The sequence below is a fragment of the Streptopelia decaocto genome, assembly GCF_964273445.1.
Source record: "Streptopelia decaocto genome assembly, chromosome: 25".
Taxonomy (NCBI): Eukaryota; Metazoa; Chordata; class Aves; order Columbiformes; family Columbidae; genus Streptopelia; species Streptopelia decaocto.
The window spans coordinates 4,965,597-4,992,087 of NC_138680.1; the positions used below are offsets into that span (position 1 = coordinate 4,965,597).

The 26,491-nt window shown below is 61.0% G+C and overlaps 1 protein-coding gene across 9 annotated transcripts in view; it reads right to left on the reverse strand.

Annotated features, from left to right (window-relative positions):
- Positions 1-615: 615 nt before the first annotated feature.
- The window catches only part of ANK1 (ankyrin 1), a 34,522-nt gene continuing 8,646 nt past the window's right edge, over positions 616-26,491 (reverse strand). For 2 of the 9 annotated variants that reach the window (XM_082072455.1, XM_082072459.1), the window contains exons 3-43: positions 23,677-23,775; positions 22,757-22,855; positions 22,075-22,173; positions 21,776-21,961; positions 21,539-21,637; positions 21,220-21,318; positions 20,815-20,913; positions 20,187-20,384; positions 20,006-20,104; positions 19,602-19,700; positions 19,267-19,365; positions 18,899-19,096; positions 18,625-18,723; positions 18,437-18,535; positions 17,157-17,354; positions 16,871-16,969; positions 16,394-16,492; positions 15,984-16,082; positions 15,787-15,879; positions 15,481-15,553; positions 15,093-15,116; positions 14,137-14,239; positions 13,701-13,848; positions 13,394-13,491; positions 13,088-13,312; positions 12,577-12,731; positions 12,211-12,422; positions 11,915-12,119; positions 11,650-11,746; positions 11,279-11,507; positions 10,990-11,115; positions 10,784-10,903; positions 10,492-10,576; positions 10,205-10,279; positions 9,933-10,064; positions 9,604-9,750; positions 7,495-8,047; positions 6,644-6,902; positions 5,251-5,334; positions 4,811-4,978; positions 616-2,810 (exon numbers count right to left, since the gene is read on the reverse strand). In XM_082072455.1, coding sequence (XP_081928581.1) covers positions 2,784-2,810; positions 4,811-4,978; positions 5,251-5,334; positions 6,644-6,902; positions 7,495-8,047; positions 9,604-9,750; positions 9,933-10,064; positions 10,205-10,279; positions 10,492-10,576; positions 10,784-10,903; positions 10,990-11,115; positions 11,279-11,507; positions 11,650-11,746; positions 11,915-12,119; positions 12,211-12,422; positions 12,577-12,731; positions 13,088-13,312; positions 13,394-13,491; positions 13,701-13,848; positions 14,137-14,239; positions 15,093-15,116; positions 15,481-15,553; positions 15,787-15,879; positions 15,984-16,082; positions 16,394-16,492; positions 16,871-16,969; positions 17,157-17,354; positions 18,437-18,535; positions 18,625-18,723; positions 18,899-19,096; positions 19,267-19,365; positions 19,602-19,700; positions 20,006-20,104; positions 20,187-20,384; positions 20,815-20,913; positions 21,220-21,318; positions 21,539-21,637; positions 21,776-21,961; positions 22,075-22,173; positions 22,757-22,855; positions 23,677-23,775 — 5,604 coding nt within the window. In that variant the 3' untranslated portion in view covers positions 616-2,783. The other 7 variants (XM_082072454.1, XM_082072460.1, XM_082072458.1 and 4 more) reach the window with 6 other exon arrangements.

The following is a 26,491-nucleotide window of genomic DNA, read 5'->3' on the forward strand; positions in this document are numbered from 1 at the left end:
ACATTTCTCTGATAAAGACGAGGCGCATTAGAATACGGGGCTCCCATTGGCCGGACGGCGGCAGGTGGCGGCTCCCATTGGCCATGTGTCCGCGGCCTCGGCCGCCATTGGCTGCACCGGGGGGGCCAGCCCGGGATTGGCCCGGAACAGACAAATTGCGCTTTGAACGCCGGCGGCGGAGGGACGCGGCTGCGCGCGGCGGGGCGGGCGCTGGACGGAGCCGGGACGGGCGGGGCGGGGCCCGGGGCGGGGCCCGGGGCGGGGCGATGGGGGCTCTGACTGCGGCGGGCGGGGCTCCCGGCACGGCCCGCGGGCGCATCACGGCAGCGCCGCTGCCCCCGGTGCGGCTCGGGCTCCCCACGCTGACGGCCCCGCAGCGGCACGGGGCACCGGCCGCTCCCCAGCCCGTCCGGGGAGAAGATGCTGCAGGATCAGCCCCGAGACCCGCCTGGGGTGGGTGCACGTTTCTGCAGCCCTCGGCCTCCCCAGTGAACGGCAGAGCACAAACTGCTGCCCCGCTCCCGACTGCCCCCTGCCCTCCTGGCAACAGGATACGAGTCGGGTGAACCTCACCCGGACCCCGCCGCGCCCTGGAAAAGCAGAGATGAGACATGGTCTGTGTTGGTTTCTTTATTAATTCATAGTCTGATAGCTGGTGTACAGGGAAATGATCTATACATCAGGGGCTAAGACAGGGAGATCCAAAAGGCTTGTTTCCGTAACAATTAAAAAAAGGAAATAAAAGTAATTTTTAAAACTTCTAAAAAGCTTCTAGTGTGCAGACTGCAGCATTCTCTAGGCTCAATGTCGGGTGCAGCTTCCCTCTACCAGCCTTACGAGCAATCTGAGCGCGAAGCAATGTCACTGCAGTGCCTGGCACGGTTTGCAGCACAGCACATTCCCTATGGCGTATACAAGGCCAAAGCACAGGACCCACACACAACTCTACGGTGATGCTACGGAGTCAGCTGCTGCAGTGGGTCTAGGGAGGTGGTCGTACACAGCAGGGGTGATGGATGGAGGGTCTGTGCCCGTATGGCTCAACTTCAGGGTGGGGTGGGAAGGGGCTGCTTGCTCTCCATGGCTAAGCTGGGTCGTTTGCTTCGCTGCAGTTGGGCTCCTTCCGGATGCAGGGGAGCCAGGGGTGCTCCTGGCAGACGTGCGCCCACTGCGAGACAGGGCTGCCCTGCCAGGGCCGCCAGCCTGGAGCTGGAGGTGGACTTGTTCTGCACACAGCTACCGAGTGCGAACTCAGGCCCTGCAAAACACACCCAGGATCACCTCCACAGGGAAGAGCAGGGGTCCGCACACTGCTGTGCTACAAGGACCAGGCCCCCATGTTAGGTAAAGTACAGAGCTGGGGACATGGGACCTACTGCTCTGCTGCTGCTACCTGCATCTGGCCCTCCTGGGGTCAAGTGTTGTAGAACATTCAAGCTACAACACAGCTCAGAGTTGCCAGGGCAGCTCTGCCCATTGCTGCGCTGCTGCTGGAGCAGCTGGCCCAGGGCTGCCCTGGCTGCAGGGCGACGGTGGCCCAGGCTGCTGCAGCGGGCGCTTCCCCTGCTCGAGCCACAGCCACGGGGGGAGCAGCCCCCACGTCTCTGGGGTTGGTCCTGGGAGGGTCAGCATCCACAGGGTCACTATGCCCCTGCAAAGCCCTTGCATGGGTTGCTGGTTCTTGCCAGCTCCTGGCTCATCTCCTGAGCAGATATTGTGCTGAGTAGAGTTGGGCACAACCCTGTGTGGCACAAGCATCCCCTGCTCTGTCTCACTACCCATCAAGCACATTAGCACAGGCCTACAGCTTCACCCCAGCCAGAGCCAACCCAAACTGGGGCTTGCACTATGGACAGGCCCATGCGACTGCACCTTTGGGCCCCTCTCTTCAGGCCAGGAAGGGCCCTGGCTCAGCCAGAGGGGCATAGGGCAAAGACTGTCTGCTGCCCTTTTACTCCTACAGCCTCTCAGCTCCAGTCACCAGAGCTGCTCACATACTCCAAAGGTTTTGCCCATCCTGCATCCTGAAGAGGTATTTGGGAGCAGAGCTGTTAGTGCTTTGTACATACTGCTAGAGTGTCCCTAGGGGTTTGCATAGTATTTATTGGTTCATATACACAAGGCTGATTGCTGTACAGTTTACACTTTCAACACAAGCAACGAGCTCAGTGCTCAGCCCAGAGCCCTGCCCTGGCGGGAGACACTGCACGTGCTGGGGAGAGGAAGGGCAGCCCTGCTCCAGCCCCTCTGCCCGCAGCGGCGCTCCCTGCAGCCTCACCTCACACACCCCACAACTGCTGCCCTCCCCAGAATCCAGCACTCGCAGAGGGATGGGAAGCAAGTCTAGCAGAGGCAGCACAGGCGATGGGGGCCAAGCCCCCATCCTCCCATGGTGAGCAGCGCCGCGCTGCCCCAGCTTTCCTCCTGCAGCTGGAGCGCGGGCGGGGGATGCACTTACACACACGCGCAAGGGTGGAGTCTCCTTCCCTCATTTTCTGCCCATCCAGCTCTTGCCTCCCAGAGGGGTCGAGAGAATGCCCCGGCGCGTGCTGCTGTCTCTGGGCTCCTGGCAGAGCGGGGCAGGGATGGAGGCCCCGCCGTCAGTTTAAAGTACTGTAGCTCATGCGTCTTGCAGTCAGTCAGTCATGCGGATAGGACGGTAAGTATGTCTCATACAGAAGTCATGCCATTAGCCTATAGAAACATGTACAGCCAGCCCTGCTCCCCTCCACTCTCTGCTTCCTCTCCTCTTCTCAGGTATGTGTCAGAACGTGTGTTGGAGTTCAGTGGTTTGGTGTTGAGGTGAGATCCTGGGGAAACAGAGAGACACAGAGACGGGGTTACCAGACATTCACGGTGGCACAGACAGGAGAAAGGGTGGGGGCAGCCAGGTACGTGGCAGTCCCGGACCCTTCTGCATCCTGTGCTTGTCCCACGTGCACCCATCCTGCCCAGCTACCACAAGACAAGTTTTGGAAGGTGTCAAAGAGAGAGCGACAAAGCACCACTTAGTGTCCTGCCTGAAACCAGCAGCAATGGCATAGATGGTATTGGTGGTGCTGTCCCAGCTGCAGAAAGCAGCAACAAACAGGAGCTGAGCTGCACCAAGGGCGATATGGCACTGGGAAGGAGCTGGGAGGGATGCTGTAGGGTCTGGGATAGAGGGGGCCATCCCTGAGCCCCCAGCCTCAACAAGGGTGGCCAAGTGCAGCTCACTCAGCAGTGGGTAAGACCACATACGTTCCTAATGCACACCTGGGGCCACTTTTCGCACGCTACAGAAAACAGCAGGAGTAATGCAGCAGGAACACTGGCCCTGCAAGAGGCAGACCCAGGGACTGGCTGGGCCGCGGGGCAGGCCGTCGGTGTCGGGACACAGTCTGCATGAACGTGTGTCCACCAGCACAAACCTCTTGACTGTCACGCACCCACAGAGAGCCCACTTATCACAGTGGAGAGAGGGTGTAGAGGGAGGACAGACAGACACAGCCATGCACATACAGCAGCGGCCAGAGGACCGACCACCCCCCTGCCAGCTGGGGAGCACACGTGCAGCACCTTCCCCAAGTGCTGCACTGCCAGCCCAGCAGCAAGCGTGCAAACAATGCAGCTGCATCCATGTGTGCTGTGCGAAGCACCTGCCTTGAGCCTGGTCTAGTCCCACCCAGAAGGGCAGGCAAGGGGAGCAGGGGATGCACAAGACTCAGGGGATGATCCAGCGTCCACACTGGGGATCAATGGAAGAAATGTCCTGGGTGAAAGACAGGTCCCCTGCCCTCAGCTCCCACAGGCATCATGTTCCTGCTGCTCTGATGTCCACCTGCAGCACCCTGCCATGGCCTGCACCCCCCTTCCTGGCCACGGGAGCTGCAGCAGCCCTCACTGCCGCCCTCTCGTGCTGCCATGCGTGGCTGGCGGCGGCAGCTGCTGCATCGTGCAGCAGGAGTCCCGTAGCAGTGAGCAATGGCCCAGCAGAACTGTCACCACCCTCATCTGGCTCACAGCTCTGCTGGTGCCCCACTGCACCCCACGGGCACCAGGGCTGGTCTCGTCTGCCACGAGGCTGCACAGCTAGTGCTCATGGATGAAGAGGACAGCTCTGCGTCAGACCCCATACAAATACTACCCGCTCCCTGGGGCAGTTTGGCACAAAGATCATCCCTCTGTTGTAGCCCAGCGCCAGCAGAGCCGGCTGGAGCATCGCTGCAGAGCAGGGCACCCTGTGCCCACGGCACCCAGGAGCAGACGAGCAGCCGGGACACGCTGCTGCCCACCCTCAGCATTTTGCTGCAGCACAGCAACCCCTTTCTGCGCAGCCTGGTTACACTTTCCCTAGATGTGCATGACCAGCAGCTCAGTGCAGGCAGCAGCATGGGGAGCTGGGACAGACGGAAGAGCAAAGGTGGGTTACCTCAAAAGAGGCCATTTGAGGGGTCACTGCTTCCCCCTTTTCAGGCTGGCTCGTTTCACTATCTGAGCCCCCATCCTGCCCCCGGAGACATCCAGTTTCGGAACACGCGCTCGCACCTCCTCCTGAGGAAGCCGCAGGGGCAGGAGGCAGAATGTCACCCACATGAACAGACAGACACACAGAAGATGACAGGAGAGGGAAAGGCAGAGTCAGTTGGCAGAAGACAACGAGCAAGAAGTGGTGCAGTGGGCAAGAGGTGCCCCTGGAAGCTTTAGATGGGAAACAGGAGAGGAAGGCAGGGCAGAAGAAAGGATAGAGGGTGGCAGAGCCCCAGAGCCTGTGAGTCTTGCAGAGGCAGAGCTGGCCCTGGGCAGGGCCAGAGCTATAACCACACTGTACCTTGGCCCCCAGACCGTCCCGGTGCAGGATGGAGTATTTAATGAAGTGATCGTCCTCAGCCTCCAGGTCTTGGGGCTCCTGCAGGGAGCCCTCCAGAATCAGCTCCTCCTGCTCCTGCCTGTCACCCGTGTCACCGGGGCCCAGCTGACGCACCACCTTCCGGATGACCTGTCGGGACCCGCACAGCCAGACATCACAGCCGGCTCCAGGCACCAGCCTCCCTCCTTGCCCAGCCCGGCGCTGACCCGCTCGTGGCATGCAGCCTCCATCCCCTGCGCAGGGGCTGGCCAGAGAAGCGCCGTGACCGTAACCGAAGATGGAGGGACATGGGTGCCCCGCACGGGCCCCTGGCTGCAGGGCCGAGCAAGGCGGCCAGGCAGAGGGGACAGGAGAAAGGCGGCAGCATTGCCCTTGCCCACACCATGCCCTCGATCACTCACCTTCCTGGTGATGATATTGCCATGATCATCTGTGAACTGCTCCTCAGTCACCTGCTCTCCAGGGAGGTGAAGAACTTCATTCCCCTGCAACGACAGGAGGGATTTCAGGGAGGTGGGGGGAGCTCCTTTGCAGCCAGAACAGTACATGTGACATGCACCCCACGGCCTCTGTCTCCTGCCCTGCCCCGTCCCTTTACTGCTCTCCTCTGCATCTGCCCCAGGGCTGCTCCCTCAGCTCCCTGCTCGTTACCTTCACAAGGACGCGCCGGCGGACGACTCTGGTGGAGAGAACCTCCTCATCGTCCACCAGCCCCGGGCTCTCCCCGAGCTCCTTGTCCAGCTCACGGTGGGCGTGTTTGAGCAGGAAGCGCACAGAGCCCCTGACGATGTGCATGACGTTCTGGCAGCTGACCAGGAAGAAGGCCAGCAGCACCAGGGCGACCAGCAGCTGGGCCAGGAAACCCCACATCCTGCAGCCGCACACGTGTCCTGCGGGTCTGCGCCCACCGCTCAGCGCCCAGCCATGCCGCCTGGCTGGGGCAGGCAGAGCCGCGGGGCCGGAGCAGCCCTGCAGGTCGGTGCCTGGCTCCGCAGGAGGACGGCTGTAACCCCGCGGCAGGACGGCTGTAACCCCGCGGCAGGACGGCTGTAACCCCGCGGCAGGACGGCTGTAACCCTAGCTGCCGCTGTGTGGGCGGCGAGAAGGCAGCGGGCAGGTGGGGCGTCCTTTGGGCTCGCAGTGTCTGCCAGTCATGAGGCCAGGGCTGTGACAGCACCACCCATCCCCAGCTGGGCAGTAAACAGGACAGCCCTGTCCCCCTTTGGTGTCAGCTTGCCAACAACCTGTCTTCCTAGCTGTGGTGGTGCAGTCCCCTATCGCAGGACAAATGAAGCCCCGGGAAGGAGCCAGGAGCTCGGGGCACCACCGGAATCGCACGTGACTCAGGAGACACACAGCAGAGCCGAGTGACCACATCTGAGCGCGGCTGTGCTGCTGGGATGGCTGCGCACGCCTGGCCGAGGACGGCATTTGCCTTCCCCTCGTACCTGCTGGCTCTGCACGGCTCTGGCGGGACGCCCACCGCCCGGCCTGGCCCCCAGACCAGCTCTATTTCTGGCTCCAGCAGGCTGCTGGGCCAGCGACTAGGGCAGATACTTGATAAGGAAACAGGCAGGGAGGTTGGCTGCGGGCTGGGTTATAAATGGAGAGCAAGAGCTCAGGTGTCAGGCACAGCAGCTATTCTGGGCTGAGGGGCACCCCCAGGGGCAGGGAGCACCCAGGAGGCTCGTGTCTCCACCAGCCCCTGCTCTGCCCGGCTGAGGCAGGCTCCGGAAGGGCTGTGCACAGGCTCTGCACCTCCTGCGCGGCCAGGTCTCCCTGTCTCACGCTCACCTGGCCAAAGCAGCGGCTGTCTGCCTCCTCCCGCCAGCTGCCTGCGGGATGCTGGGGCTGCCAGTTGCTGTCCTCAGCGGAGCTGACTCGCATCAGCTCCACGGCCGGCACCAGGACCTGCTCTTGCTCCTGGCCCTGTGCCCCGGTGGCCATGGTGTGCGTTGGGAGCAGCCTTCGGGTGACCCCCTCCTGCCAGGAGCCCGCTGTCAGGTCCTGTAGGCAGGAGATAAAGGAGCCTTCTGCATTCCAGTCCCTCGGCCTGGGCACCAGAGAGGGACAGGGAGAGAGAGACAGAGAGAGAGAGGCAGTCAGCTTGGCCTGCAGTGCTGTCCCCGAGCACCAGCCTTGCTGTGCAGCCACACGGGCACAGCCTGCTCCACCACGCATGGGGCTCCCAGTTCGCAGCGCTGCCGGGCACCCGGCACAAGCAGCACAAAATGCAGATGCGCAAAGGGCACAGGCTTCCTCCCTGCCATGCTCCCTGCCCACCCCACAGACCCAGCGTCTATGGCAGGACGACTTTAGGGACCTCAGGGGACCAGTGCCACAGGGAAGCAGAACACAGCCCAAGCTGAAATGGCTCTGGGAAGCACAACCCAGGGCCTGGCTGTCTGCTGGGGTCCCTGCCGGGTGCTCTGCCAGGAGCCCCCAAGAGCATCTCCAGAGAGGTGCAAGGCACTCAGCCCGAGTCGCTGCTCTGCCTGCGGGAACAACTGGGCTCCAGGTCTGGAGACCAGCCGAGAAGCAAGCAAAGCTGGGAGAGCATTGCAGCTGGCCCAGCACAGGGCAATAGCTGTCAAAGCAGTTCTGCTCCCCTCCTGCAGCCACCACGGCACCCCAGGTCGTGGTACCTGTCTGCGCTCCTCTCCACGACGTGGCTAATGGTGGGTGATGCTGTGATCCTGGCTTGCACCTTCTGCTGAACTGAAACAAAAGAGACTTCACCCTCTGGGTCCTGCTCCCCGGTCCCTGGGTGGCGATCACCGGCTGGCATCTTCCCCTCTGGCCTCTGCCCCTCCTCCTGCTCTAGAAGGTCAATCAGGCCATTCATGGCATCTGAGTCCACTGTGTCATCCTCAACCAGGTCCATAGAGCCCATGTGGTCCGGGCCATGCGCATCTGCTAGAAGTTGCCCCGGAAACCGGCCTTCGCTTGTGGCATCCGAGTCCTCGGCCTTGCTGCACTCCAGAGAGGAGTCCTCAGCTGTCACCAGCGAGGGGGTGAGTCCCGAGGACCACACCTGCATGTCGGACATCTCCATCAGGGCGTCCTGCTCAGTGGCAGCCATGGGGATAGCATCCATGATGGCCACCTCATTCCAGTACTGGTCGGCACGCAGCGGGGATGGCAGCGTGTAATGCAGGGAGGCAGGGGACAGCAGCTCGTCCTGCAGCGAAGCGTAACCTATATGGGCAGACAGAGGCGACATCTCCAGCAGCCGTCTCACACACACAAGCACAGCAGGGCAAGGAGGGAAACAACCTCCGGGAGGGTGCATGTCCCAAGGACAGCACTGGTGATGCCACAGACCCCGGAGGCTGGGCTGAGCAGAGCTGTGCTCGTGGCAGCTGCTGCCTTTGCGAGGGCCCTGCAAGTGCTGCTGTGCCTTCTTTGGAGTGCTGGGGCTGGTTTGGGCAGACCTGGGGCTGCCTGCTCCCCGTGGAGAGCAGGTCAGGACTCCACACGATGCCCCATCTGCATTGCAGGACACGGTGCCCTCTTTGCTACTCTGCTCCATCAGCCCCCAGGTCCCTGTCCACAGCCCCCATCCAGCATCGGTCAGGTGGCCAAGTCTGGCAGGCACTGACTCCCAAAGTCAACCCCTCTCCATGGCACAGAGGAGCAGGCTGGAAGTGGCACCATGGGCAGGGAAGGAAGCCTTGGTACATGTCATACAACTCCGAGGCCCTGCGGGACGCAGTCAGGGCCCTACAACCCTATTGGTGTCTCTGGGGCTACAAGCAGTTGTCACGTCCTCATCACCCAGGGCCACGTGCACAGCCCAGGTATACCGACATGGACAACAGCCAAGCCAGGCACTCCCACCCGCACCAGTGCCTTTGCTCAGCCTTTCTCAGCTCTGAGCCACTAGCCCTTTTTCCACCCAGAGAGATCAGCGGAGAACCTGTCCTGCTCCCCAGGCAGCCAGGGATTGCAAGCCACAGCCGAGGCACGGGGGACAGCTGGGACGCCAGCACGGGAAGGGCACCGTGCCCCTGAGCAGACACCTTGCTGGGGAACAGCCATGCAGCGACAGCGAGGGAAGGAGCGCAGGGCAGCGCCACAGGAGAGGGGCTGGGGTGGCTGCCTGCAAGCACGACAGCCATGACGGGGACAGTCCCTGGTGACATGCAGTCGCTGGAGCAGGACGCGGCTCCCGGAGGGCTCAGCTGAGGTGGAGACAGTGGAGACAGGCAGTGGAGGAAGATGAGAGAAGGAGAGGCCAGGATGAGCTCAGAGAAGAGAGGTGACAAGAAGTGACCCGCAGGAGTGCCTGCACCTGATGGCGCTAGGTGGCATGTTTGAGAGAGCAGAACAAGGGGAGAGACAAAGAGGAGGAGAGCGATGAGCCAGAGCTGCACGGGCAGCAGCTCAGTGCTGCAGCAGCACACAGTCCTGCCCCTACCCGCTGCGCTGGCTCCCCAAGGGCACACACTGCAGCTGACGCTGTGTCCCTGCACCCTCGCACAGCTGGCACAGCCAGTTCTCGCTGGTACATCAGGATAAGGAACATATGCCCGCCCCCACGGGACAGCTTCCGCGCAGGTGGTGTGGCAGCGCCAAGCTTCCTGCAGCACAAGCCCCGGCGAAGGGGCCACGACTGTTGGCAATGCCTTGTGCCCACTGAGGTCCCAGCTGCCACCAGCACACCCTGGTCAGGCAAGATGTCAGACCCGACCTGTCTGCACAGACTCTGCCCCAGGGCCCTCCTGCAGCCCCTGTGAGCAGCCAGGACTCACCATTCATCTGGGATGGTGACAGGGAATAGTCTCTGTCTGTGTGGCGCCAGCTGCCCCTCAGGCTGCGGCTCTGCCGGCCGGAGCCCTCCAGGGTGTTCACAATCTCACTGCGGTCGATGTTCCTCAGCGCTGTGTACAGGCTCTCCACTGTGGGGGGAAGCCAGTGTCAGCAAACGGGTGGCTCTGGGAACACAGCCATGCCACCGACACTCCAGGTGTGCATGAACCGGTGGTGTGAAGCCAGGCAGGGACCCGGAGCCTGCACTTGCTGCTCTGCACAGCCAGCCCTGCCACCTCCGTGCCTGTAACGGGGCACCACAGATACTCACTCTTGAGGCTCTTGCCCTCGCGGCTGACCCAGAGGTTGAGCAAGGCCATGCTCTGCTCCAGCAGGGAGTTGGGGTTCTCCACACGTATCCTGTTGATGTCATCTACCCCAAACTGCAGCTCACGTGCCAGCTCTGAGGGAGACATCACATTTCAGCATTGCACCAGGACCCAGCTTGCTGGACAGGGTAAAGCACGTTCACTGCACCCTGCAGCATGTATCAGCTTTCCAAGGAGGGCTGTGCATCCTCAGAGCCATCAGGTGTGGACTTACCAGCCCAACTGAGGCCCAGCTGTTCTGCTATGTCAACCATCTTCTGGTCTGCCTTGTCCGTGCTGCTCAGAGAGCCTGGAGGAGAAGAGGGAGTCACAGCTCTGGCTGCACAGGGGCCTGCACCAGATGGGCTGCTGGCTCAGAGGTCTCGCAGCCTGAAAACCCTCAAGGAAAGGAAAGCGGCCACGAGTGTGAGCGGGACAGGGTCAGTCCAGCACTTCCACCAGGCTTGGGAACTCCAAGCGCAGGGGGTGAGAGGGCTTGAACGGTCCCAGCAGGCTGCATACCGAAACTGGTCTCGCTTAGGATGCTGTATCGCTCCCGCAGAGACAATGGTGTCAGCGTCCTCCTCCGTTCCTCACTGCCGCCGCCCTGCGAGAGTGGGGACAAACTAAGGGGTCACCAGCTTGAAAAGGGGGCAGCAGCTCCACCCTGGCAACACTGCTTCTCCACGGCCCCAGAGCTGCATGGCGTGGGCACGGGGAGCAGCTGAGGAACAAACACTGAGGGCGAGAGCTGCCTCCTGTGTCCGGGGGCAGGGACGGGCCCCCCCGCCCCCTCCCAGAGGCCCGCACTGACCTTGGTGCAGGGTGGTATGCTGATGTTCAGGTGGCACAGCGCGTGCTGCAGGTCCTCGTACTTCATGGCCTTGCGCAAGAAAGACAGGGAGCCACTGGCTTCCCGGCTGCTGTCCCGAACCTGAGCACGGAGAGCCCAGTGAGGTGCACGGGCAGAGCGGGGGCACAGGGACCCCAGGCACAGCCCAGCCCCCACCCTGCCATTACCTTGATGGGGATGGCGAGACGATTCTCCCGGAAGGACTGGAAAAGGAAGGTCCGGGGCTGAGTGGCCTTCTTGACAGGCACCAGGTTCCCTGAGAGCTCAACGTGCAAAGGCATCCCCTCCACCACCTGGCAAGGGACAGAAAACAGGCTGAGACCCTGTGCAGAGCTGCTTCCCCGAAAACACCAGCTCTCCTACCCAGGCCAGAGCCAGGCCCCTCCACCAGCATCAGCCTCTCTTTGCCTGGGCAGCCGTCTCCCTGCTGCCCCCCACATGCTGCTGGGGACAAACCTCGATGTCCCTGCTGCGGGCCACCTCCGTGAAGTTTTCATGCTGCTCTAAAGTCTTGTCAACTTTGTCATCAGTCATGCAGTAGCAGCGCAGCCGGCCTTCCCGTGCATCGTTCATCTTGGCAAACACCACAAATTTCGCCATGTAGGGCACGGCTGTCAGCTCCTTGTACAGCGCTGTGGCGAAGTGCACGGCCTCGGCGGTGCGCGGGCAGTCGGCCAGCCAGAACCTGCGGGAGCGTGGCTCAGCGTGCGGGCGCCGCGAGAGCTGCCCCACCCGGACAGCAAACTGCACCGCAGAGGACGCCCCGAGAGCAGGGGTACGGGAGCAGCAGGTGTCCCCAGATGAGCACACGCTCGCCGAGGACTCACCTGGCAGACACATTGGTGGTGAAGTTAGCACACTCGTTTTCATAGACCAGCTTTGTGGTGCCTGTTATGTCTTCCCACTGGGCTTGGGCTGTCCCTCCTGCGGCAGAAAGCAAGGGTGAACACGCTGCCCTTCTGTAAGCCCGGGCTCTGCTCTGTCTCCACCACCATGACCTTTTCCTTAGCTCCAAGGAGCTGCATCCCACTGAGGCAACCCAATCCCACCGGAGAGCACACATGCCTGCGCAGCAGGGGTTGGCAGCCTCACCGATCACACTGCACAGCAGGCGCAGGCTGGTGGTGTCACCCTCGCCACTGTCCCGGGGATTGTCCTTCCAGGATGGTGGCAGTGGGATGCGGAGGCCAATGGGGCGGTGGAACTTCCTCCGGCGCGGCTCCACCGTGACAATGGGGCTGAATGTCGCCTGGTTCCCCAGCAGCTTGGTCACCAGCTCATCAGGCACGGGCTGCGCCTGTGGGCAGCACAAGGGTGGGCATCAGGTCTGGTTTCCCCTGCCTTGCAGGAGCCCGGCTGGGCCCCAGGCCAGGCTCTCCAGGGCTCACCTGCAGGGCCAGCCTCACTCTCTTCGTAACAGCCGTGTCTGGGAAGGTGGCCTGCACCATGGGGACCAGCGTGCTCTTCAAACACCCTCCCTCGGGGCCGATCATGTCACAGTCCTGGCAGATCCGGGACATGACCACAAAGTAGAGAGGGAAGTCGGTGGTGATGATGCGGCAGACCCTCTTCTTCTCCAGATCCTCCAGGCTCTCCAGCTCTGCAAGGGCAGCACAGCCATCAGTGCTTGCACACTGAGTCTACAGCTGTCACCCACCACCTCACGCTCAGCCCCGTCCCACCAGCCAGGATGGCTGCAGCCCTGCCTGTGGGGAAGCGCAGGGTGCCGAGCCTCTGCCTGCCCGCACGCTCACCCTCGTCCATGCCATTGAGCAGCTGGTCCATGTAGCTCTCCTCATAGCGGTTGCGGTGCTCCTTCCAGACAGAGCCATTCTCGCTGCGCAACACCACCAGCTCGCGGTCCCCTCGCCCGTAGGAGGCAAAGTGTGGGATCTCCACAATGACAGGGCTGCAAGCGGGAGAGGAAGGAGGCTTGCAACCACGCACAGCTGCCAGAGGAAGGCAGGACTGCTCACACTCCTCTCTCTGGGAAATGGGGTTCTGTGCCTGGCAGGACCACGCTGGCCAGGGCTTTTCCTGCCCCAGCACAGTCAAACGCTCCGTTATGCTGGAATGACCCACCGCAGGAATGTGCTGTGCCTGGCTGCAGGAGGGACGTCTCCTGCACCAGACGCCCAGAAGCAGAGATGGGCAGCGGTGTTGCCCCAGCTGGTAGGGACTCCAGAGGAACCCAGATCCAACCCCAGCCCCGAGGGATGGTCCTGACTGGGCAGCACTATCTGCTTCATTCCCAGCTGCACTCACCTGAGGAACTGGGCTCCGGCAGGACCCAAGGCGATGATCCGGCTGGCCAGACCCTCCTCCTCAGCCAGTGGTGGGGGTGCAGGCAGCTTCTGGGGCTTCACCAGGCGGCAGGTGATGCGGGTGGGCGCTGCGCAGGCACGGGGTGGGATGACCACACGCAGCCCGTGGTGCCGGCTGCCCCGCATGGAGCCGCCACGGGCGTCCACCATGAAGCTCACCAGGAACCTGGAGCAGACATGGGCAGGTGGGTACCTCGCAGCTGACCCCTCACAGAACATGTGTGTGCCGCACAGGCTGAGCACTCACCCTGTGTGCACGGGGCTGGCCACCGGGCTGATGTTATCCGAGGTCTCGGTGGCAGGGCTGCTGGGGATCAGGGAGTCTTCGTCGAACTCCTTGGAGGGCTGTGCAAGGCAGGGAAGAGCCCCCATGGGCACAAGGTCCTATTTGGGTTGCTGAGCCTGCCCACTCCTCCATAGTCTCGCTCCCGGGCAGTCCCATACTACCAGGTCCATCCCAACTACCCACCCCACACGTTGGCTCTGTGGTGATGGGGGCCTTCCATGGGCAGGGAATGCCAGGGGGGCCATGGCAGGCTGTGTCCCATGCTCACCTCCTGTGGGGACACCGAGGGTGCATGCAGCAGGCTGACTTGCTCAGCTTCTGTCTCCACAGGTCCTACCTGCTCAGTCTCCTCTGCTCCCGTGACCACAGTCTCAGGTGGAATGTAGGGCACCTGTAGGACAGCTGGAGACTCCACCCTGGTAGGAGAGGGCAGTGACAGCCACTGAAGTGACAGACCTGGGCCCCTCAGTCCCCTGCTGTCCCAAGGTTATCCCAGGGCTGCTGGACGAAGGCAAACTCAGAAGCGGACCCATGTCCTTGTGCAGGAATGACACCAACCAGCTTGGCTTGCTATGCTGGCTGGTGGGGGCTCATTGATCGATTCCTTGCCCAGAGCTGTCCCTGTTCCGGTGGCACCCCAGCCCAGCACCAGGCTGGCCCTGTGCCCCATACCCGCTCTCTTCCCACCATCCAGTGCCTCTTACGTTTGCTCCAGTGTCGTCGTGGTCACAAACTCCAGCATCTCTCTCTTGCCCTCCTGGTCCCTGGGCTCGGGTGTCTTTGGCTTTGGTGTGACCAACTCCTCCTCTGAAACAGAGAGCTGGCTCAGCATGCAGAGAGGCAGGAGGACCAGGGACCACAGACACCCAGCCCTTGCTCCTCTGAGCTAAAGCCAAAGCCCATCTCTTCTCCCACTGCTGGCCGCATACACTTGTCCCCTGGGTCTCAGCCCGCCACGGTGCGGCTTTGCCCTCTGCCAGGTGGGGTCTGTGGCCGGGACAGGACCCATACTGTGGGTCAGCGGGACAGGAACTGCGGTGGCTGTCAGGAGCCTCAGCTCCTGATTGAGCTGTTTCCCACAGCACTGAGCACAGAGCAGAGCCTGCTGGGGACACCCTGATGCTGGGGACAGAAGTGTAGGCAGGGCTGGGGACGTGGGACAGATGCCTTAACACTGCAAGTGTAACTGCACGCCCCCGTGGAGGCAAAGCACAGCCGGTGCTGCCTGCCGGCCCAGCTAACACCTGCTAAGGAGCTCACTGGGGTTTGGCACTCGCCATTGCCCCATGGGAGTGGGTCCAGCACCTCCCAAAGCAGGAGAGCCCCAGTGATGGGGAGGGGACCACACAGCATGGGGACCTTCGAGCACTCAGGTTCATCCCTGCCTGGCCAGGACAGCAGCGGAGTTTGTCACAGAACCAGGCCCCTCTGCCGGCCAGGGACAGGGCCTGGGGCTGACGGGGAGCCAGGCTCCCCCCATTCATGCAGTCACACCACAGCAAGCAGCACGGACACGGATGGGCCGGGTGGGATGGCAGCGCCTGTGCTGGGCAGCACGAGCCCCACAGCAAGGCTCAGCGGATGGATGTGGCGTGCGGATGGTTAGTGGCCATGGGGTGGAATGGGCCATTGAGCTGGGGCAGGGGGACACATTTCATACCCATTACTGTGACATGAGCAGTGCCTGCAAAGTAAGAAGAGGCAAATGTGAGGTCTTGGTGGGAGGGAGCAGGAGCGGACCAGCTGCATCTGGCTGGGAGCTGACACCACCAGCAGGAGCAGGGCATGGTGGGGGCTTCTGCATGCCCAAGGGCTCTCTGCACACTGTCCCTTAGGCATGGGACCATGGGGAGGTCCAGACATATCCCTCCTGCATGGCACAGGGAAGCACCTGAGCCAGGAGGTGCCACCGCGGGAGCCTGGCGTGCTCCTCCCGTCCTCTCTGCAAGACCACGGTGAGGCCGTGCAGCTCTCCGCCCCGCCTGGCAGGAACGCCAGTGCCCGTCCCCACACCTCCAGGATGGTGTGATCCAGCTCCGGCCCCTCACCTTCATCCTCCGACACATCCAGAATCTCGTCTACAGTCTCTGGGAAGCTCATGCGGTGCTTGTCACCGACTAACTGCGGGAGCAGAGTGGAGTCAGGGGAGGCCAGCCCTTTGCTGGGCAGCCACCCGCAACGCGCCCCTCCGGCCCAGGGTGGGCAGCCACCAGCGCCGCCCCACCACACCATCAGCGGTGTCCAGCTGTACCGGCACAGCCTCTGCCCCAGGCAGGGCCACAGCTGCTGCCTTCACCCACTTCCCCAGCCCCAGCCCTCCTCCAGAGTCCTGGTCCCAGTCCCCAGGGCCTCACCGGGATGTCGGTTTCCTCTGTGACAATCTTGAGCACATCTGTGACGGAAATGTAGCCAAGCCGCCTCGCAATGGCCAGGGGAGTGGTGCCGTTCTGTGCGAGGAGGAAGGACTAGGTCAGCAGCAGCCGCGGGGAAGCCCGGTCGGGCACCTGAGCTTGCTGTGGGGCAAGGAGGTGCGGGCGAGCGCTGTACTCACTGTGCTGATCTCGTTGGGAGAGGCACCGTGCTTCAGCAGCAGTGTCACCACGTCCGTGTGGCCCTGCTGTGCTGCCTGGTGCAGAGGAGTGTAGCCCAGCTGCAGGGGAGGACAGAGGGTGCTGCCATCGGTTCTGGGAGTCTGCTGCCCCAGAAGAACCCATGGGCTTCACACTGTGCTTCATGTCCGGAGCACGAAGGTGGCTGCCTCCTCTCCGGGGTTAGCAAAGGGTTCTGTAGAACCCAGCGCTTGCCCGGGGCTGTAACTGGACTACAGCAGCTTCCAGCCACGGAGACGGGAGCGCTTGGGGCAATGCAGGAGGATGAAGTGCAAGCAGGGAGGGAGGCTAAGCCATCCACATCCACATGCATGCTGTTGCCCAGTCCTTGAAGCACAGGGCATCGCTGTACCTTAGTCTTGGCGTTGACATCAGCCTGGTGCTGCAGCAAAAACTTCACCAGCTTGATGTTCCCATAGTGGCTGGCCACATGCAGCGGGGTGTAGCCCATCTGAAAGAAAAGACCAGGTCTCAGCCTGCCTTCAGAGGCGCCTCGTGCCCTTCTGGCTTGGGTATGCGCATCCCACGGGCAAACCCTCCTGGGCGAAGGAAGGGGCACGTGTGCAGGTGCTGCCTGAGAGCCCAGGATCAGGGCAGAGGGTCGTGCAGACCACACCACATTGTGCCAGGGGCGCAGGGGTGAGCTGTGGGAGTACGCAGGGATCATCCCTACAGGGACGCGTGGGAAGAAGAGGAAGAGTCTCCAAGACACAGACAAGATGGTGAGGAGAGACTCTTGCACAAAGATAAGCAATGCTCCTCCTGCGGCAGGCCTGGAGGTGATTCCCTCATGTATTTCACCACAGCCATGGTGAATGCACTACTTTACCCTGGTCGTGGCATCCACCGTGACTCCATGTTTCACGAGAACATCAGCTACTGGCACATGCCCCTCTTGGGCCACGAGATGGAGAGGGGTCAGGCCACTCTGCAAACAGAGGAGGTCTCAGCACAGTGGCAATGCCATTGCTGTAGCTCTACCAGCAGAGACTCCACGTCGGGTCTCCAGCACAGCAAATTGACCAACACTGTGCGCTGGTCAGCAAATGCAGGGAGGCACTGGGGCCTGGGCTGCCAGCACGTCCAGCCTGACAGGACATGCAGGGACAACTTACCTTGTTGCCAAGGTTGCCGTTGGCTTGTTTGGAGAAAAGCAGTGCCACCATGTCTGCGTGGCCCTCCTGGGAAGCCAGGTGTAGGGGGGTGACCCCCTGCACAGACTCCGCGTTTGCAGAAGCCCCATACTGCAGCAAGCTGCTGGCCACCTCCATCTGGTTCTGCTTGGCAGCAATGTGCAGGGGGGTGTACCCATTCTGCAGGGAAAGAGAGGCTCATGGCAGCGCTCAGACCATGGCGAGGAGACCAGCAGGGGCAGAAGGTGCCACCTTGCCTCTCCAGGCCAGGTCTGCCCTTCCCACTTGCCTCCAGAGCTCAGGGACACAGGTTCCCACCCCAACCATCTGCCTGACAGCAACGAGTCCTGACACTGAGGCCCAGTCCCACTCTTCCAGCCAAGTCAGCGCAGGGGTTTCAAAGACCACCTGCTTCAGGTCTGACTGGTGCTGGCCGTCCTGGGGTTTTCCTCACATTAATTTCTACAGCAGCGTTCAGCCACCTGGAGCTGTGAGAGGTCAGGGCAGACAGACACCTCCTAGAACGTGTCTGTCTGAGGCGTGGAGCAAAACTTGCAAGATGCAGGATTAGTATTCAGGCAGAGACTGCAGAGCCTTGAGCACCGCCTTTGCTGCCACGCCGCAGGAGCGAAGCAGCTGGCAGACACCCTCTGCCTGGGTGACGCGCAGGCTGTCGGTGACGCAGAACAACAGGGGACTGGCGCGGGCACCGGCTGCTCCTGACGCCAGCCCAGCAAGTCTGCCGGCAGCGGGCGCAGGGGGAGCGGGGAGGGCCAGAACCAGCAGCCGCTTGGCTGTTCTGAGGATACAGCTCCTACAAACAACGTGGAAGTGGAGGCTGCTGGTCTGCTCTTTAAGGAGATGCTCCCCATGCTCAGGCGGAGCAGGGCAACTCTCACGAACTCGTGGGTTTTCTGACTCACTGCTTCCCGGCTGCATGCAAACATTTGTGTGTGGTTTCCCAAACTGCCAGACTGCAACTCTGCTTGGCTGGGCTCGCCATGGAAACACATCCCCGCGCAACAGCCACAACTTGCTGCTGTCAGGGACTGTTCCTGACACAGCCCGTCTGCTGGAGCAGAGCAACCACCCGGCACCCTGCATGTCCCTCCTGCTGGTGCAAGGGACAGGCGGGTGTGAGCAACGGGCACAGAGAGTCCCAGGCACACTCCCTGAGTGTCAGCTTGAGGGGCAATGCCAGCCCCAGGCTGACACACATGGGACACAGGACACATTCCCACAGACACGCAGTCCAGCCTTACCCAGGCCGAGCTGTGTGGGGAGCTCCCCTTGGGTAGCAGCAGCTTGACGATCTCCAGGTTGTTGTGGTGCACAGCCACGTGCAGCGGGGTCAGGCCGTTCTGGGGACGGGGAGAGGGCACAGACAGGTAAGGCAGAGCCTCTCCCCGTACCACACCACTTCTCCCACTGCCACAGGAGCAACACTCACCTTCCCTGACGCATTGGGGTGCGCATCATGTGCCAGCAGCAGCTCTGCCACATCCACCTTCCCGTACTTGGCTGCAACGTGGAGAGGGGTAAATCCTTTCTGAGGAGAAAGGCAGCTCATCACAGGGTGCACAGGGATGAGCAGAGCACTGGCGCATGTGCCGGAAGGACTCCTGCGGCACAGGAGGAGGCTGTCCCTCCTGTGACAGGGACACTAAGCTGCCAGCCTGCCCAGCCAGGTCACACCTTCAGTGGCAGTGGCCGCAGCAGCCTACCTTGGTCATGCAGGTCTGTGAGGCCCCCTTCTCGAGCAGGGCCAGTGCCGTGTCCACGTGCCCCTCTCTGGCAGTGATGTGCAGGGGCGTGTGCCCTGCCGTTGTGGCCAGGTTGGGGTTGGCGTTGTTCTCCAGCAGGAGTTTGACCATGCCGGTGTGGCCGATGCGGGCAGCACAGTGCAGAGGCGTCTGGTCATCCTGCAAGGGAGGCAGAGCAGCTGTTTTGATAGACCTGGACCAGTCCCTTGTTTACCCAGCCAAAGCTGTTGCACAGCCCGTGGCAGGCTGGGCTCTGGGCAGGCGAGAGTGAAGAAACCAGCACCAGCTGTGCACAGAGCTTCACTATTGCACAGGTTCTCTGTATCTACCTTGGCCTTAGCGTTAGCTTTGGCTTTGTTCTGCAGCAGGTACTTCGCCACATCCGTGTGCCCGGCTCTGGCTGCCATGTGTAGGGGTGTCTCCACTTTCTGCACCAAGGACAAGATAAAATGGTGAGGCTGTACGAGGGGATATGCCTTCTCTGAGCACAGGAGAACAGTGCACACCACCTTCTCTGGCCCCTGTGGCTTCCTCCTGGCAGCACAAAACAGGGGGCACCAGAGATCGCTCAGGGGAGCAGAGCAAGCAGGACTCGGGCAGTCCCCACCTCCTGCTGGACCCCAACATGCTGAGTTCCCAGGGGCCCAGCCAAGGTGGGACTCACCACATTGGACACGTTAGGAGAGGCTCCACGTTGCAGCAAGGTCTTGACGATGGGCAGGTGCCCCATGAAGGCGGCCACGTGCAGCGGGGTCAGGCCAGACTGTGGAGAGAAAAGGGCCAGGAGCCAAGATGGGGCTGGTGGCCTTGCAAACTTTTCTTCCTGCCCCCTCCGCCCCTTCCCTGGGCCATGTGCCAGCACAGAGGCAAACTCTGTGTCCCTAGCCTGTCCCCAGCACCCTGGCAGATAAGCTGAGGGGAACGCAGAGAGGAGCAGGCTTTGGGAAGATGCTGCCAGGCTGAACAGGTCCTGAGCTGCAAAGGATCTCAGCCATAATGAAGGAGGTGCCTGGGGACCAGCAAAGCCAACGGGGCCACCATCCCCTGCAGTGCTGCCCACCCACCTACCTCTGTGACGGCGTCGATGGAGGCCCCCGTCTTCAGCAGCAGCTCCATCACCCGGATGTGGTTCTTCTTGCAGGCAATATGAAGGGGTGTGAAGCCATTCTGCAGATGGACAGGTGGACAGTCATTTGCGAGGACGCCCTCCCTGTCCCCTGTCCCAGCCCTGCTGCCCCTCCTCACTTACCAGGGCTCGGGCGTTGGGCTTGGCCCCCTTCTCCACCAGCAGCTTGGCCACGCGGTGGTGGCCGCAGTGCGCGGCCACGTGCAGCGGTGTCAGGTGGTCCAGGGTGATGTCGTCGATCTCAGCACTGTACTGCAGGAGCAGACGCACACAGTCCAGGTGGTCGCCCTGCGCTGCCATGTGGATCGGCGACAAGCCGTTCTGCAACCGTGGAGCAGGGACTCAGGGCAGGGCTGGGAGGGGACCAGGCATCCCGCCCGGCCCCAGCCCCGGCCACAGCTCTGGGGCAGAAAGGATGGTACATTCCCCACGGTGCTACCAAAGAGAAACCCCAAAATCCCTGACCAAGACTTACAGGTGAGCAACGCTGAGCAGAGGGCAGGGCCCGAAGAGCTGCTGCCATGGACAGGCTGTCCCCAGGCCACCCCCTCCTCCCTTTGAAACATGCAGCCCCCAGGCAAAGGGCTCCGGCTAGGGCCGAGGAGGGGGTCAGGAAGCTCCTTGTTCCTTGGCAGGCCAAAATCCCAGCCCCAGCACCGAGTGGCATCCAGCAACTGTGCAGAGCTTGTGGCAGCCCTGTGCTGCCCTGGGACCTGGCGCCAAGCACAGCCTCACAGAGCCCCATGTGTACCTTGGTTTTGGCTTGAATGGCAGCCCCATGGTCCAGCAGGATCTCAGCAATTCGCACATGTCCATTGCGAGCTGCACAATGCAGAGGGGTCAGCTCGTCCTGGGGAGAGAGAAGAGTCCGAGGGCTCAGCATGGGGAAGGGCAGGGACTTTGGTTTTGTCTGCAAAATAAGGCAAAACTGAGCCTGCCCTCAGCCCCCAGAACACGCCGACTGTAGCCATGCAGCCTCCTCTCACCGCCACGTGCACCAGCAAAAAACCTGGTCCATTCCCTCCGTGCACGAGGGACCTTCCCTCACACACCCAGCAAGATGCTCACAGGGTATGTGCTGGGCAGCGCTCCCAGGACGCATGATGGTCAAGGAGGGAGGCGGCCCACGTACTTGCTGGTGATGCAGAATTCTCACCTTGGTCCTTGTCTCTATCTGGGCGCCGCGGTCCAGCAGCAGCCGTACCATGATGATGTTGCCCCGGCGGGACGCGATGTGCAGGGGAGTGATCCCATTCTGATAGAAGGAACAACTGTCTGTTAGAGGGAGAAACCCCTTCTCTTTGCCCCATGGGGCTGCAAGGAGGCACCGGGTGAACAAAAGAGAGAGGGCAGGGGAGAGCTAAATCCCAGGAACAGCGTCAGGGAACAGCTTATTTTGCAGTGCTGGGAGCGAGACGCCTGCTCCTCCAGTGCTGGGCAGTGCCAGTCCCAGCGCCCCCTCACACTGTGCTCACCTGGGGGGTGAAGTTGACGCTGGCTCCACGGTTCAGCAGCAACTGGGCCACACTGAGATTCTCGTAGTGGGCTGCAATGTGCAAGGGGGTAAATCCAGTCTAGGGGAAAGAAGGAGTGATCAGCCCAGCCAGACACATGCTCCCTGCTGAGGGGATGGATAAACACAGCATACCAAGCTGCTGTGCTCCCTGGGGATGTGGGAAAGCTCCCAGAGACAGGACAGGAAAGCCACACACCTTGGAGAGGACGTCGGCATTCGGGTCATTCTGCAGCAGCACAGCAGCTGTGCGAGTGTCATCGTTGCGGGCTGCAATGTGCAGGGCAGGCAGGCGGACCTTACCCTTTGTCCCGTAGTTGATAAGATGAGCGACCACGTTCTCATGCCCTTGCTGCAGAGCCACAGCTAGTGGCGTGAAGCCATCCTGCCAAGGAGAGGCAGGTGAGAGGGGCAGAGCGGAGGAGCCCCGGCAGCACCCAGCACGTCCCACAGCAGCCCCGACCAGCAGGGCCCTGCGGTCCTCCCCAAGGACCTCACCTCTGTGGCTACATTCTGGTTGGCTCCGTTTTCCAGCAAGAACTTGACAACTTCCAGATGGTTTTCCTGCGCTGCCATGTAGAGGGGTGTGAAGCCTTTCTGCAAACACAGGGCCTTGCACATCAGCACACCCCAGCGCACTGAACTGGGGCAAAAGCAGACACAGTGTGGGTGGGAAAAAAGAAAAGGGCAATGGTGGAGTAATCAGAGAGAGCTGGAGCCCAAGGCTCCTCACATCCAGAAAGAATCAGCTGGGGAATCTAAGTCCTTATTAATAAAAAGAAAGAAAAGCTTTTACTTCAGAGTAGGATTACTAAACTGAATAAAAACTACAGCAGTTATATATATACATGGCAGACTCCATTTGCACATTAAGAAACTTACAAACCCTAAATAAAACTGGAGTATGTATTTACATGTAGATATTTAATTTTGTATTGAAAAGAACACGAAAAGTTGGAAAATTGGCTCATCTCACACTCTTGTAGATTATTAAGGTGGGTTTCATTTATAAATGCAAACACACTCGTCTTTTTGTCGGGGGGCTGGCAGAGCAGTCCTCGCCCCTGAGCAGGACAAGAGAGAAACTGTAAAGGGCTGATGAAGCGGCCATGCCAGGCACAATTCCCACCACAAAGACACCACTGTCACGCTTTCCCCACTCCAGCCCAGGTCACTGTACCTGTGACTGCGCGTTGACGTTGGCCCCATAGTTCACCAGTTCCCGGACCACGTCCTGCTGTCCAGCCAGGGCAGCGATGTGCAGAGCCGTGTTTCCCTTCTGAAAGACACCACAGGGCAGCGGCTCAGGGGCTGGAGCAGCCCAGGATGCCAAAGATGGGCCTGACATGTGCTAACACACGTGCAAACAGAGCAGCAGCCGGGGAAGCCTGTGGGGCCACGCAGCCCTTGCTCCACGCCCCATCCCTGCTGTAGACCAGCAGCTACCCTTCCCATTTGCTGGCCAAGGAAGACAGTGATTTAATCTCTCCCATGAAGCTCCTGGCAGCACAAGCTGTGTGCATTGTCAGGTTCTGTGCATCTCCAGCACTGAGAGATGAGGAGGGGAGGGAGGATGGGGGAGCTGAGCTGGCAATCTGCAGGCAAAACTGCAGTGTGCGCCCTGATAGCCAAGGCATCCCAGCAAAGCTAAGGGATGATAAGCAGGCTGGAAAATGCATACACAGGCTCTTCTGCCTTGTGCCGTTGGGTGGTGTGGCAGGATGCCAGACTCTGCTTCACGTCCCAGGTCCTGTCAGAGCACTGGGGAGGTGGCAAGCCAGGCCCCCTCCTGCTCTCACAGCCCTTCAGATGGTGCTGGAGGCTGCTCATTTGCAGCCCTGCTTGCTTGTGTAGTTGTCTCACTTGTCACCAAGGAAGAACCACACCCCGCCACGATGATGCAAGGCAAGAATTTGTTATTTATGGAGCACCAGAGCTCTGCAGACCCGCGACAATGGTGCCAAGGCCCTCGCCGTGCTGCAGCGCACAGGGGCTGCCCTGGGGCTGCGAGGGCTGACTGGAGCCAGCAGCCAGGGCCAGCAGGAGATGCAAATAAAGACAGCAAAAGTGTATGTTGTGACCAGACTCCCTTGTCCCCACCTTGGTCGTTGTCTCCAAAACGATCTCCTTGTGCAGCAGCTCCACCACCATTTTCACGTGGCCCTCCTTGGAGGCCAGGTGCAAGGCATTCAGCCCATTCTGGAGGGAGCAAAGGCGGGAGAAGGGCATTAGTCACCAGCTGGGGCTCTCTGGAGGACCCCCTACTCTGAGCTCCCAGTTTAAGAGCTTCCAGCCCAGCAGCTCCCTCCCGGTGTTGCAGCCTGCCCAACAACAGCCCCATCCCGCAGGCCGGCTTTGCTCCCTCAGAGTTTAACTGCAGCAAAGGGTGCAGAGAAGGCATTGGCTGTGCCACTGCTGAGCTCTACCAGCTCCAGGAAGCTCCCGACTGAAGTGACTTCTCAGGGAGGCCGGGTTTAGCTCCCCTCTTCCTACACACGGAACCTGAGCACTAGGAGCCAAGGGCTGGACAGTGCCCTCGTCACATCCCTGCACTGTCACGAGGTGTCAGGCCAGTCAACACCCAACGCAGAGGCTGCCAGGACAGCCTGTGCTCCATTATTTCTGACACCCTCTTCCTAAACGTGAACAAAAGGGCTGGGATATGTGCTGGCAAGGAGGTGAAATGCAGGCAGTTCCAGATATCACTTTTTCCCCGTACAGGAAACTTCCCTTGTCCGTCGCGTCTCCCGGCGGGGGCACCGTGGGTGCTCAGCGCGCTGCCGCCGGGCGGCACGGAGCCGCCGGCTCCCCAGGAGCTCCGTCCCGCCCGGGAGCTCGATCCCGCCCGGGAGCTCGGTCCCGCCCGGGAGCACGGTCCCGCCCGGGAGCTCCGTCCCGCCCGGGAGCTCCGTCCCGCCCGGGCGCACGGTCCCGCCCGGGAGCTCGATCCCGCCCGGGAGCACGGTCCCGCCCGGGAGCTCGATCCCGCCCGGGAGCACGGTCCCGCCCGGGCGCACGGTCCCGCCCGGGAGCTCGGTCCCGCCCGGGAGCTCCACCTCCCAACCATTTGCTCCAGCTACTGCAGAAGGTCACTGCTTCCTCCCTGCCTGAATATAGGTAGGGGACCAGAAAATGCCCTGGGAGGCTCCTCTTCCAGTCCTCAACACTGCAGTTATGCTTAGAACAGCCTCAAGACCATTATCATACTGGAAAAAGGTTTTTCACCCTCTCTCACTCAAAGCACCAGCTATCCAGGATCATAGCTGAGGAATCACAGATTCTTTTGCTCATCTCTGATTACAGCAGAAAGAGCAAAAACCTAAAAATCCACAAGCTCCATCAGCACACCAACTCCAAAGTCGCCTAGAGCCTCAAGCACAGAAGACCTGCTTCCACAGGAAAACGGAGCGGGAACACTGTAACGCATACAGGACGGTCGCCAGGAGGAAACGCTGCCCCCCCAGCTGCTTTGGCTGAGCCACACCTACACAACCCCATAGGGATGGTCACCGACACCCTCGCCTGCGTGAGCCCACAAGCTGGCTGTGTCGCCACAGTCACACACACACTGTTTCTCCATTGCACTCATGCAACACATGCCTGCAGTGCAAGACCACAGGTGCTCAGTTGCTCTCCTCAGCACATATGCCCTTTTACGGAAGGGATTCATAAATAACCTTTTGAATGCTGAAAGCCTGTGAAGAATCATTATTCTCTGGCCTTACAGCAATAAGCACAATGTTTGCAGAAGATAGTTTCCCAGCGGCCCATCGATATTTCTGCTCCAGGAACAATACAGGCTGTTTTGCACATTTGCTTCGGCTTGACAGCTCATCTGACCCAAAACCATCACAGGATGTGCTTAATTTGAAAGGTGCTGTACTCCCCTTACTAAGCGCCGCAGACGCTTCCCAGAAACCCCAGTCACTGGCTGTCAACGTGACGGCCACAGCCCTACAGAGAACCCCAGAAGGCCGGACTGCAGGCAGCCTGCACCACGGCCGCACCGCGCCCTGCGCTGCCCACCCCAGCACGGCGCTCCAGGCGCCCTGTGCTCGCACAGCGCTGCTCCCCGGCAGCGAGATGGGCGCATCCTCAGGCCTCCAGCTCCTCCTGGATGAGATGGGAACGTGCAGGAATTCAAAACTCGAGAGAGGTGGATGATGAAGACGCCGATGCAGATGGCAACAATGAAGGTGCTGACACCAGCGGGAGGAAGATCAGATGGCATGTCAAGGTCTCTGCACTTGAGTAAGAATACAGGGCCTGTGGGATAGGTCTGACCACATATATCCCTCTTTATTCTATACAGGACATGTGAGGTTGGACCTTTCCCACAGGTCTGATATTCCTCAGAAGGAAACCCCAAAGTGCCATCTAACTTCAGGGAGATGGCAGGAACTAGTGCACAGATGTCACTGAAAAAAGTGCCTCATGCTGCCGTAGCTACAGGCTCCTGGTCAAGGTGTCAAATCCCCTCACCAGCACTAGAAATCTGTCTGGAAACAGGACTTGCAGAGAGTCAGTGGAGACAGCTGATGACTGGCCGTCTCTCTGGGCAGCAGCCCTGCATGGTACCCATCAGTCAGAAAAGAAAAGGAGATAATGACGTTTCCTGGGGGAACCCATCTGCAGCAACTGCGTCGGACACTGCAGTGCACAAATCTGCAGGTCTGAACTGTGCTGGGTTTTGGGACTTGATACTGAACCAGGTGAATATACATTTGTGCTACCTGCTGAGTCAGGCTCCCCAGCATCACTGCTGCTCTGGAAAGGAGCCGACAGCACGGTCTGTCTGTCCTCTGCCCTGCTCGAGCCCCCTGAGCCTCTCCCTACAGCCTCCATCCTGACCCAGGCTGAGCCACCTGCACTCGGTGGCTGCGCAGACACAAGATGTTCTGTCGGTCACGTGCAA